Here is a 13,106-nt window from a genome sequence, read left to right as displayed (position 1 = left end):
GAAAGAAAACACAACTGTAGGGTGTATATAAATATGACAAATATGTCGAAATTCTCCTGTTTGTTTTATTGTGTTGTATATCTCAGGGATTTCTGTGGACATTAGATGATTCCATGAAGGAGGTTAAACTTAAGATTCAGTTGGTGAATCAGTTGTTGTTGTTGTTAGTCAGGTTTCTCCACAGTGTAACGGGGATCTGTCCCATGCTAATGTATTCAGCTACAGTGCTGTTTATCTTCTGTGTTTCTGCTGACTTGGCTCCATATTATTGCTGTCGATTAAATAGAGTTGGTAAGGCAGCTGCCACTGTTTCTGTCTCGTTGCTGGTTGACTTTTCAGACATGTTTTTGTGTCATCCTGTTAAATTAACGTCTCTTAATGTTAGACGGGCAGGACTCATGATGTTAGCTGCTTAGCTCCGCCGTTAACATTACTGTTTACAGCCATGATATGATAACCACATAAAAATGGTTGACGTGTAATTTCTTTGCACAATTTAGTCTCACTCAAGGTCTCATAAAAAATACATACACAACATAAGTAACTGAAGCTGTTATCTATGATCTCTTCAAAGCCACAAGACTACAGTAATAATAATAATACATAGTCATTTTACCTTGAAGTCCATGGGAGTTGCTGGTCTACCACTATCTCGATCAGTTAGTTGGTTTGTTGTGGTGTGACTTCGGTGAATGCTAGCTGCTAGTGTCGGCTACATTCCATAGCAATAACCTCGGTATATGCAGGCAGCTAGCCTAAGAGGTTTTATTATTATTTCATTATTATTTATTCATAAAAATCAAATTCGACTTTCAATAATAGTTCCTCCTGGATGTCGTTTCAAACAAATAAATCTTGTCTTTCATTACGCCACTGCTGTTCTGCCTTTGTAGTATTTTTGGTATTATTAACCACAGAGTAATACTATTCAATCCGTTTACACCCAATGTATGTGAATGGTCAAGTGATATAAGAAAAGATTATTACTGATACCGAGCTAAAATGCGTGTGGTCATTTTCATTTTGAGAAGGAAAAAGTAGAAGTGGATGTAAGTAGACTAACATAATGAAGGCCTAACATTACAGAAATTGCAAGAAGACAGATGGTAACCTCTTTGCGCTGTCGTGCTCATGCTATTCCCACTATCATTTTGCAGAACTATTAATCACTGCATGCACTTGTACTGTATCTTTTGGTGTCTTCCTCCATCTCTCATTTTGTCACTCTCTCTATCCCCCCATTTGTCTTTCCATCATCCTCTCTCTGCTCTCTGTCTCTCTCACTCTCACACAATCAGATTACACAGACACCCACTCACATCCTCCCACCCTCATAGATAGCCATGCAGGTTGAAATGTAGCACAGCCTCCACCTATGTGCGTGCATGCACTCCCCCTCACAATTATAGTGGAGAGTCAGAAAAACCAGATGTCAATTTGGACTCGATCTGATCCAAGTCAGAGGCCCCCCGCCTCAAGGCTTTGTTATTCTGACTGCTTTCTCAATCAGCTGTGTACAGGAACTGAAAGAGATGGAAAGAAAGTTAGAGAAGGAGACAGGGAGGGCAGGTCAGGCACCTCGAGTCAGAAGTCTCTGCATCGTTACTGCTGTATACTCTGCAACTTTTATAAGGGGCTTTTCCGTTTGTTCAGTAGGCATTTACCATGTAGTATGTAATGCGATGTAAAAGAAAACAGCTGGCATCTAATATATACCTGCCCATTTTTTTCCCCATCCGATGTCTGTTTATAGAACGTAGAACCTGCACTCCCATTTGTCCAACAAGTGCAATTAAGGCAAGTCTGGGCAGAGACAAGTTAGACAGGGAGAGTTGTACAAGTGAAACTTTCCATTTTGTCATCCTGGAATTCATGGTGATAGATGGCAGAGCTAGTCAGTCACCCTTAACAGTGTCACTGCTGGTGTCCAAGTGTCTCTATCAGCATGAAGCCCAAAGAGGAAATGTTTCAAGATCATACTCCTAACTGCATGTGATGCAGATTAAACTATTAAAGTATGTAGTTATTAGTATTTGTTAATGTCTATTGTGTTAAAGCTTTTGTAAGTTCTTAATGTAGCACAGAAAAGGAAAGTGTCAGAGGGTGCAGGAGGCAGGACATGCCTCCGTGGATTACACAATGGTCCTGTAGCCGGTTCGTTATTTGGTCATTAACAGTCTCTTGCCGTTCTTTGAATTTGTCTGGAGATTTCAGCCCTCACCCACAGAATTTCCAGAATCATCGCTCCAGTTAAACATTTTCATTGGCGTCTACCTGTAAATCGCCATTCTTATGCACCTTTGGATGGTAGTTTTCTTCCAGTTTTGTGCGAGCCACATGATAGAAACACCATCAGCAAGTCCACTCCCTCGCACATGGGCTCAGTCAGACATTACATGGTCTTTGTATTAGGGAGCTGGCAGGGTAAGGTCTGTTTATTATCTGATCTAACTGATTCTGACATTTGCGTTCTCATATGCAACTCAACACATAAATGTCTAATGTTGAAATGTCTATTTCAGGTTTGCAATGCATGAGTGAAAGGGGCTTTAGAATCTTAAAATATGAAGACTTGTGACTTGATTTGGACTCGCCTGCTGTGCGGTCTATACCTACTCTGTAAAGTGTCCTGAGATAAGTTTTGTCATGATTTGGCACTATAAATAAAATTGAATTGAATTGAATTGAATTTAAAACAGCGTGTGTGGCAGATTTGGGCAAAAGGCGTCCTCTGAGTATGCAGTTGCGCAGGACATGTATCTGTTTTTTTAGGCGCATATTTTATGTTCCATAAATTCTAAGAATAATTGTGGACAGACGGCGACGATAGTCTGACGCTGGCGTGCTCATAGGACACGGTAGTTGAATCAAAGATAATGGGGGATGAGAAATCCTCACTGCCTGTAGTTCGCTATGATTGGTCGAGCGATGTGTCTTTAGGGCGGTGCATGAGGCGGAATAGCAAATAGTGGGATTTGGCTAGGGAAAAAAATCCCTGATGCGTCTGTGCAGAGCATAGAACAGCTATAGATACAATATTCCCTACAGACGATACTACGATCTTACCACGTTCTAATCCTTCAAGATCTAATATCATCATATCCCCCCCCGCCCCCCCTAATGAAAAACATGAATGTTGTGGGAAAAATAAGCCTACTGTATAATGTAAGAGCCAATAAACAAATGAGATCCAACCTGGGTCGCTGCAATTTATAGATAGCCAGAGTGCTTTTCTTTTATCCTAAGACCAACCACAAAGAAGTTCCTGCTGTGAAACTCATAGGACATGCACAAAAAAAAAAGAAAAAAATATCCTACACTGGTGCGGAGGAGGAATACTCATTGCCCAGGGAGCTGCATACCTGTTCTTAGATTTGGGGGTCATGTGGTTCAAATCCATCAACACCATGTTCTCAAGATCGGAGCCTCCCGCCCGTCAACCCCTAGCTATGATGGATAAGTAAAGGAGTGAACAAACAGGGTATTCTTCATCACATTAATACATATATCAACTTAGAACAGTCAACAGTGGTCAGGCCAAATTCTTAGCATAACCAGAGCCGTGCAACACAGTGGGGAGAATTCCTCAGAAAGGAAATCGGTTAATTATCAACCCCAAGATGCCCCCTCTCCTACATTCTTTATCCCACTCCTTTCTTGAATTCCACAGGTGACAAGTTGAGGTGTGTCACCGGTGAAGAATGAGTTACAGACGGGGGGTATTTGCATTATTTACTCCCCTGCTCTTGTTTTTAACCAAAGGCAGTTTGGGAGCAGGAGTGACCCCACCTCCCCCGACACTCAGTAACTCCTGTTGCTTCTCTCAGTGCTGCTGTGATTTTAGTGTGGTCTGGAGAGTGACAAAGACACTTGGGGGACACAGAAGCACAAAAAGCACCTTTTCTAAATATAAATGCTAGTTTGACAAAACAATTCACTTGATTGGTTGATGCAGTCATTGCTAGGCAGAACAAAGGTCAAGGTAAAAATAAAAGTAAAAGTGGGCAGGAATCTGAAGAGGGTTACAAACCCAAATACATACCATATCCTTTCCATGTCAGCCCTAACCAACAGTTAGACATTTTTGTTGCTGTCTTTGTGTATATCATCCTTCTTCTTCACCATCTGATGTTTTTTTTTTTCGGTTTAGTGTGAGCCACACACCAGTAACATCATCACAAGGGAGCTGGCAGGGTAAAGTCTGTCTAATGTCAATTGCGTTCTCACAGAAAGCTTCCTTAGGTAATGTCTAGGTAACTTCAGGTTTGCAGTGCTTGTGTGAAAGTTGCTACATACAGTGCTGTGAAAAAGTATTTTCCCGTCACTTTTTCCAAACTTTGTTGCATTATACTGTAGACAAGGGGTGCTCAATCCTGCTCCAGGACAGTAGCTCTCCAGGAGCAGGATTGGGCACCCCTGCTTTAGATTCAACTCAAAAAAGAAAAAATCTGCTTATCCTTCATCAATCTACACACAATCTACATGACAAAGCAAAATCAGATTAGAAATTCTAACAAATTCATGAAAAATAAAAAACTGAAATATCTTTTTAAGGGCTGGATCTCAGACTGATTTTCCTATTGAACTCAATGTCAGAATTTGTCAGGAGAGGAAACCTGTACTTCTGGCAGCAGAGTGATGGTTTGAGGCTCACTTGATCCATTTGACCCTTGATGACTTACTGCTCGGTATCCAACCACCTGCTCCATACAGTACCGGTGTCACTCATCTGAATCTAGCCCCACCCTCAATTCTCACAGAGATCCATTCAAGTGCAGAGAGGTTTTAGTATCTCTTGCCAGGGTCTCTGAATATCCAATATAAAGAGTGTGGTGATATTGATGGGCGTGCAAAGCCTTTAGATTCATACACAACTTTTGCACATGCTGATATTTCAGGTTTTTATCAAAAATCTGATTTTGCTTTGTCAACATGATGTATTGCTTGTAGATTGATGAGGAATAAGATGGATTTTATCTATTTTAAGTTGAGTCTATAATGCAACAATGTTTGGAAAAAGTGACGGGGGAATATGTTTTTTCACAGCACTGTACACAAAAATGATAATGAAGGTTGGTTTATGTCATTGGTATTACAAACTCAATTATCATAGTCTGGGTGTCATTATAGTTCTGGGTAATGAGATTTTTGTATCTGGGGGCTAGATCAGTGTGATAGAGAGCTGTGTTCTCTGAAAGCCCCAAATAATGTTCACATGCAGAGGAGTTTTGCAACAGGGCCCAGGCATGAGATGTCTGACAGTGATTAACACATAAACTGCAATTACAGAAAATAATGACGATCAGCTAAAAAAAGAAAGACTTTTGCCATGCACGTCGACTCAATCATGTTTACTCTGTTTAAAAGGCTTTGTGTAGTGCAGGGAAACAACCTTTATTCGTAAGCAAGAAAGCTTTGGCTGCACAAACTAAACATTAGTTTGATCAGATGGTAACACAGCGCCTACTTTACCCCATGCACTGTTTCTTCAATGTAGGGGGGGATACCAGTGGAAACTGAGCCCTAAAATCTAGAGCAGACTTTAAATGTCATCCAGTGCCCCATTTAAATATGTACCTCCCTCTGTTGCATGATTATTTTCCTGCAGACTACTCCTCCATCTTCTCGGCCCATTCAGCAGCCACCACTGACCAGGAAAGACGAGGTGTCGATAGCAAGAGAAACCGGTGAGTTCATCTAGACACAGTCAACACTTCCTGAAAAGAGAAGTTCTTAAGTAACGTCCTGCTAGCAGAGAAAGAGACAACACTAACTTTAGATAGACAATAAAAGCTTAGTATACTTTCTTTATGCCAGCCATCTTTTGGATCTGCCCCTTGCTGTTTCTCAAATATCACTGTCTTTCATGCCTTTACAATAGTATTTGGACTTTTTTTTATTTTGAGACTTAGCTCACCTGTTGGGTATGGAGGGGGATGTGTATGATGGCACATGGTGTTGCATATTCCTTAAAGATGAATGTCTGATCTAGTCAGAGCTTGCTACACACGTATTCACTGACACATGTCTCCATCTAGTGGACATAAAGATTAATGCAAAATCAAATGCAAAAAGCTCTCATTTGTGATGAGCACTGAAGTGTCAGGTGTAGGGGCTGCTTTCTGTAATTACATTAATACATCACTTTCACTGCTCAATGCTGCAGCCTTCACTTAGGGCAGAAACATTTCGAGACATGTTCAACTTGTTCTACAATCCAAGAATCATTTATTCCCATTTTATCAAGGGATTAATCTACAGAGGATGTGAAACAGATTTCTGTCTGAAATGTATTCCGTTTTCTATATGATTTACTGCACACAGTCTCCCAGTGGGGTCAAACTGTGTCATATACACTGGAGATCAAAATTAGAGAACAAATTATAAATACTTGATGTATTCGGAAATACTGTTATTTTTTATTTTTCATAATTTGATAGAATATCCGCTGTGGCTATAGCACTGCTGTACTAGCATGTTTTTTAAAAACCCAAGGCACTTCCACAAAAACCTTTATTTTGTAAAGGAGTGAACAAACAGGGTATTCTTCATCACATTAATACATATATCAACTAAGAACAGTTTATAGTGATCAGGCCAGATCTAAACCCCATAGAGAATCTCTTGAAAATCCATTACAAAGTAATGTCTAAGAAACCCACTACAGTTAGTGAACTGTGGAAGAGACTGAAGAAGAATGGACCAAGATCAAACCAGAGCAGTGTGAGAAACTAGTCATGTCCTGTGGGTGCAGATGTGCTCAAGTCATTCAAAGCTGTGGCCTCTACACTTCCTATTCATTTTTTAATCCTATAGAAGAAAACATTGTTGAAATCTTCTTTTCTGACACAATGGTTACTGTTCTTTTATTTTGCTTTTTTTTCACAAAATAAAGGTTTTTGTTGAAGTCTCTTATGTACTTCAAAAAAACATGCTAGTACAGCTGATGTAAAGCCATAGCGGATATTCTATCAAATTCTCAACAATACCAAATAATAATATTTCAGAATAAATCAAGAATTAATACTTTGCTGTCTTATTTTGATCTCCAGTTTTAATACCCTTAAATAATTTGTGTAGGGTTGAAAAATATGTTACTCTGGCACCACCTATTGGTATTGGCTTGAATGACACTGTGGCACTAATTTGACCTACTGAGGCAAAATGCTCGAGTTTGGAACCTGATGGTTACATTGTCAGAAATATACAGCATACAAACATGTTGTATAGGGCTGCAACTTACAATTATTTTCATTACAGATACATTTGTAGATCATTTCTCGATCAGTGATTTAATTGTTTCATCCATAAAATGTCCAAAAATGGTGGAAATCATTCTTTTACCAAAGCCCAAGGTGACATGCTCAATTGTCTTGTTTTGTCCATACCTCAAAGATATTCAGAAGGATATAAACCAGAAAATATTCACACTTAAGAAGCCCAAATTTAGAGAATTTGGAGATTGTTTCTTTTAAAAAATAGTTCCAGATTAGTTTAATTTGTGACAACTAATTGATTCATTGATTTAACGTTACAACCCTCATGTTGTATATAACAACATAACCAGTATAAAGAATCAACAGAAATGCCTTTGATGGAGCACTCTCCAGAACTCTATGGATCCTCATTGGATGATGTCAGTTCATCATGACAGAGAAAAGTGTTTATTGTTGTTTTGTCTTATAGAGAATATCACCAAACCTCTTAAGCTTTGTTATCTGTAAACACTCTGTCTTCCATGACGAAAATTCCTTCAGCGATTGGGAGGAATAAGATTGTAAAAAGATCTATGACGGGTTATGGAAGAGATACAAGAAATTCAAAATGACTGAATATACAGTAACAGCAACAACAGTGCCATTCACCGTGGATACAAGAGGATACCTTTATGAGATTTATGGGTGCGGGAATATGGATGTTCTACAGTTGAGAGAAAAGAAATGGAAGTTTTAGATGTGCTTTTCTCAAGTGTCTAAAATAAATGTAGCAGCTGCTTCCATTCATAGCCGCACATCTGCTTCTCTAAACTGGGGTAGTGCTGAACACCATCTACTGTAGATAATACACTGACGATGGATAAATACCTCATACAACCACACTTATATAAAAAAAAATCCAAACTATCCCTTTAATGTGCAGTTGCTTGCATCAGTGGGCAAAAACACAGCATATAGCCGTTGGTGTCATCAGAGTAAACAGGAGCTAGTCAATTCCACATTGGATGAAATATTACTTGTACTTGTATACTGAATAAAGTGTATAAGTAAAGTGAAAGTAAAAATAGAGCAGACTCAAAAAAGAAAAAAAACCTAGGAAAGCAGCTGGAACACCTATGTAAGTGACTTAAAATAATAATAACCTGGAGACATAATGTAACACTGTCTGTTGTGTTGTGTCCAGCAAGTGGCTCCCAGCACGTTTCAGTTTCTGTGGAGTCCAGGCCCGGACTTCCTGGGTCGCCAGGTGGGTTCAAGGGGAGTTCAAAACACAGAGAGAAGCATCCAGATCTCCTGTGTTTTACTTCCTTTTTACTCTCTGCTCTGCCAGCCTCATGTGCACTCCTTATGCAGCACCTCACATGGATTTCAAAAGCACACAAGCACGCATGAATCTAACTATCCGCTTAATGCTTTTGAATTCATGCAGGGTGGTGGACATGTGCGTACATAAAGCAAGGGCGGTGGAGAATTGGGCTGTTAAGGCTGTGATCCTCTGAAAATATACACAAAGAGGAAAAAGAAGATCTCATGTGATAGGAAAAAGAGAGAGAAAATGGGAAAAGCGAAGAAACTTTTTTGGTAGATTTTCACATAGATTTTTATTTCTTAGAAATAAGAAGGATTGGAGAATATTGCATATGAACTTAGGCTACTAATGCTATGATATGTAGCATGATGTTTTTCAGTGAATATCCCATGCTTACATATCTGTTCATCCGCATGGGATCCATTTTTCCATTGCTAAGCTCGGAGCCCCTGAACTGGTACACTCGAAGCGGACAAGTGGGTTGCCTTTTATACCAGCTACGCTGAAAGTGACACATTCTGTGGGAAGGGTTTAAGGTCATACCTGAATATAAATATCTGGATGGTAGTGCATGCAGGTGTGGGAAGGTGTTTTTAGTTACCTCGAAACCTTCACATGGCCTTTAAATTACAGCCCCACACACTCTGGGATAGCCACTCCATCAAGCAAAACGTATTTTCCTCTTCCCTCCTCTTCTTTTGGGTCCTGTTTATTGTTTGGGATGTGGGATACAACCATGAATCATTTCTGAAAGGTCTTTTCATGAAGGCAATAATGACTTTATCCTTTTGTCATTGTTTTCAGGGCCAGTTGGGGCTAGAGGAGAAAAGGGTGACCGAGGGGATACAGGAGCGAAAGGAGACAGGGGTCCTATTGGACCGAAGGGAGATGGTGGCTCTGGCTCCAGCTCACGAGGTGGAGCCCGTGGGGACAAGGTTTGGACCTTTTTATATAATCGACTTTGAAAGTAGATGGAATACTTGTATCAGACGAGTCATATTTATCATGCTCTGGGAGGTGTGGGACGCACTAGCCATGCAAGAAAGGCTCTTTTAAACCTAGCTTGTCCTTGTGAAGGTGTCAATAGGCACTGAGTTAGCTGGTAAATGCATGAGCAAAGGGGTAGGAACAACACTGAGCGTTGGTGGAATGTCTCAAAGGGACATTTGAGGGAGCTGCAAGTCCTAACTTTAAGCAAGCATAACTATGCAATATAATGTCAAGCCATGTTTTAGATTAGTTTGTTATACAATACTGAACAATTCGTTTTTTAAAGGGTGAGGGGATGTCTGTCTGTTTGTTTGTCTATCTAGAGGGACACATGTCATTACAATGATCTTAAAATGAAGAAAATTGTTCTTTTCATTTTCAGGGAGAACCAGGGGAAAAGGGATTAAAGGTAAGTTCTCTCATTTTTTGTAGACTTTTTGGCTCTTTGATTTGAGTCACCTAGAAGCAAAGCTACGGGTGACTTGTACAGAGAAGATGATCTGTGTGATACATCATGATTCCTCACCAGGGGAGGACTGTTACAACATTAGAATAGGGGAATTTAGTGGTGTTGAATGATTTCATTAGAAGTTTTTCGACTGGAAGAACTTTAACATATCCCACTTTTTATTATATCCGCAACGCAAGAACTAGGAACAACCGTAGTTCTTGGAACGCTGTTTTGTGGGAATTTGTTTACGCTATTTTTCCTATTAGAGTAGGTACTCTCCCAGGGCAAGAGTAACTTTGCGTTATGTAAGTGTCCAGTGTTTGGTTAAACACATGAGCGAATGCAGCACCAACAACCACCATTTTTAACTGCTAGCTAAACAGCCAGCTGCAAATGTAAATGCTTAATCCACACACTCTTGTCGCAGAGTTGGAAAGCACATTGATATCACCAGATGAGTGACAAATGTGCACATTTGCTTTAATCAGTGTAGCATTAAACCTGGTGGAATTAGCAAGCTAAATACCTAGCCAAATACCTCGCCCTCTGCTAGTTAGCTAGCTAGCCTGCTCTTTCTACCATGCTTTAATGCTACACTGCTCACAGAAAATGAGCCAAACAGCAGGCTAGTAGTCCCTTCGCCTCACTCTCTGGTGCTAGGAGATAGGAGGAGAGCAGATGGAAGCTCCGCAAATGGACAAGCTTGCCATCTTATTAGCCGCCTGTCCGTCCGCTCAATTCCTGGCGAAGAAGTAATTTGTCAGCAGCGCGGAGTGGGCCAGAGAGACCGGCTAGCTTCAGCATCCCTATGGTGAGGCGGATGAAAACAGAAAAATGTTGTGTAGTTCAGTGGTCAGTTCCCTCAGAATTGGTTGGTCCAAAAACATCAGTTGTTTGAATTTCTGGTTAAGTTCAAAGTAATAAGTGTAAAATATCACAGGTCCAGGTATCCACAGGTGACAGGTATGGAAAGCTGCAGTCACCTCCTCAGTAAATATGGATGCTTCTTTATCTCCAGGGCAGTGCAGGCTTTGGCTACCAAGGAAAGAAGGGAGAGCCCGGCCCCGCTGGGCCTGAGGGTCCTCCTGGCCCTCCAGGACCAGCAACTGAGTTTTCACTCGGCAGTGACGGCTCAGCTGCGTCCAGAGTCCCTGGAACCAGAGGACCAGTTGGACCAGCAGGTGCCCCAGGCCCCCAGGGACCACCAGGAGCTGATGGAGAGGCAGTAAGTAGACTACAGTCAAATTCTTTACATGAGAACATGTTATTATTATATCATTATTATAATTATCCTTTTAAAAGTTTAAATATAAAGTTAAAAATTATAATTTGATGTACATTTTCATTAAATCACAAATGTGTCTCAGAGGACGTGTATTTCTTTATCCCACTGTCTCAGGGCGATCCTGGTGAGGACGGAAAAACTGTAAGTGTTTGTTTCCCCCACTGAACACCAAGATCACTTATAAATGACTTTAACTCATATCAACTGCCAAAGGGTTTTCTGATTATGGATTGTTGTAGATATCTATCTCTTTACAGTTAGCTTTGCTTTGTGGCAACATCTAGTGCCCTAACATTATTGTTTCCTTAACACAGGGTCCTGATGGACCTCCAGGCTTCCCAGGAACCCCAGGTGACCCTGGATCAAGAGGAGAAAAGGTTAGATTATCGCCAGAATAACAGATCAAATATTGTAAACTTTTACAAAGTACAATAGAATGTCTAAAATAGAGAAATCGTTTCAGTTTAAAGGGACATATCTGTTGTAGAATTGTGTCTTAATAAGTCTTGTGCGTACAGGGAGAACGTGGAGACGGTCACCCTGGCCCCAGGGGACTCCCAGGACCTCCAGGACCCCCAGGACCAGGACTCAGATCAGTGAGTTCATATTGACCTCGGTCATATGCTGCATAATTTTGAGGCACAACTTGTATCGGCAGACTTCCTGCCTTTGTTGAACACGACTGATTTCAGTTCATGCGTTTCAGACTTTCGTGGACATGGAAGGCTCAGGGTTCCCTGACCTGGAATCTGTTCGGGTGAGAAGATTTTGAATTAAAAATACTACTCTCAAAAGTAACAAACTATGCAGTGGATGACATCATCTTTGCTGCTGTAAGACTGTAATGCCACAAAGAAGATGAATTGTTGGTGAACATTTCTTATTCTGGATACATTTGACTGATATGCTAGAAATCTTTGATCTGCATTGACATCCTACTGGAAATCTGCTAAATCTGCTAAAATATCCTTTTTTGATGTAGGGACTGCCTGGCATTCCAGGTCCCCCTGGCCCCCCCGGTCCTCCTGGCCCCTCTACAGCAGGCACAGCATCAAGTTCCGGGGCATTTGGACCACCAGGAAAGGATGGGGTACCGGGTCAACCTGTAGGTGTCAATGTGTTTGTCGCTGAACACCATTAATTCCACAAATAATTCTCTAAACCTTCTGACATGTGATTAAAATTATTGTAGAGTGTAAACTAATCAAAATCACTGCATACCTGAACCAAATCGTTCCAGGGTTTGCCTGGTTTGCCAGGTACTGATGGCTTCCCAGGAGTGTCTGGACCCAAGGGAGAAAAGGTAATGGTTGTCTACTGAAAGTAGAAGTGTTTCACTTGAGCATATCCTTGGTGTATGTTGGCAATACAAGTAACTGTAATTTGATTGGTGTGATATTATTGTGAACGGGCACAAATGAAGTGCATAATATCACTAAAGTTCCAACAGCCACACAGGCAAGTGCTATCCTCTATTTTCAAGAAAAAAACTTGTGGAAATGTCCTGGAAAATTATTTCTTCAAAAGAGTGAGAACACTGATAAACCTGATAAGCTTAGTAGACATTGGGGAGTTTTCAAAAACAACCAGGAAAGTACTATTTTCAAATTCTGTCTGCAAAAATGGCAACACTATTCAAAGATATATTGATGGTCTTTCACAGCTCTTTTTGCACATTTTTGCCTTTTTACATTTAATTCAACGTTTACATTTGTCCATTGGTTGTTGGACTATCTAATCCAGAGGCATTCTGGTCTATAGCAACTGATATCATCCCTTGGAATTTGAAAATTAATTGAGAGGTTCCAGACTAACTCACATTTGGGAGATGTCAGGCTAGTGTTGTTAATAAAA

General features: G+C 40.5%; 1 protein-coding gene across 2 annotated transcripts in view; it reads left to right on the top strand.

Moving 5' to 3' along the window:
* Positions 1–13,106, top strand: part of col18a1a (collagen type XVIII alpha 1 chain a) — a 106,424-nt gene that overhangs the window by 68,038 nt on the left and 25,280 nt on the right. For both annotated transcript variants that reach the window (XM_083922063.1, XM_083922062.1), the window contains 10 exons: positions 5,609–5,687; positions 9,331–9,461; positions 9,899–9,925; positions 10,986–11,192; positions 11,367–11,393; positions 11,567–11,629; positions 11,771–11,848; positions 11,959–12,009; positions 12,235–12,357; positions 12,493–12,555. In XM_083922063.1, the coding sequence (XP_083778189.1) occupies positions 5,609–5,687; positions 9,331–9,461; positions 9,899–9,925; positions 10,986–11,192; positions 11,367–11,393; positions 11,567–11,629; positions 11,771–11,848; positions 11,959–12,009; positions 12,235–12,357; positions 12,493–12,555 (849 nt within the window). The remainder of the gene's footprint in view (positions 1–5,608; positions 5,688–9,330; positions 9,462–9,898; positions 9,926–10,985; positions 11,193–11,366; positions 11,394–11,566; positions 11,630–11,770; positions 11,849–11,958; positions 12,010–12,234; positions 12,358–12,492; positions 12,556–13,106) is intronic.

This window comes from Echiichthys vipera (genome assembly GCF_963691815.1).
Source record: "Echiichthys vipera genome assembly, chromosome: 10".
NCBI lineage: Eukaryota > Metazoa > Chordata > Actinopteri > Perciformes > Trachinidae > Echiichthys > Echiichthys vipera.
Note: the sequence above shows the minus strand (reverse complement) of the source record. Positions and strands in the feature narration are given on the sequence as shown.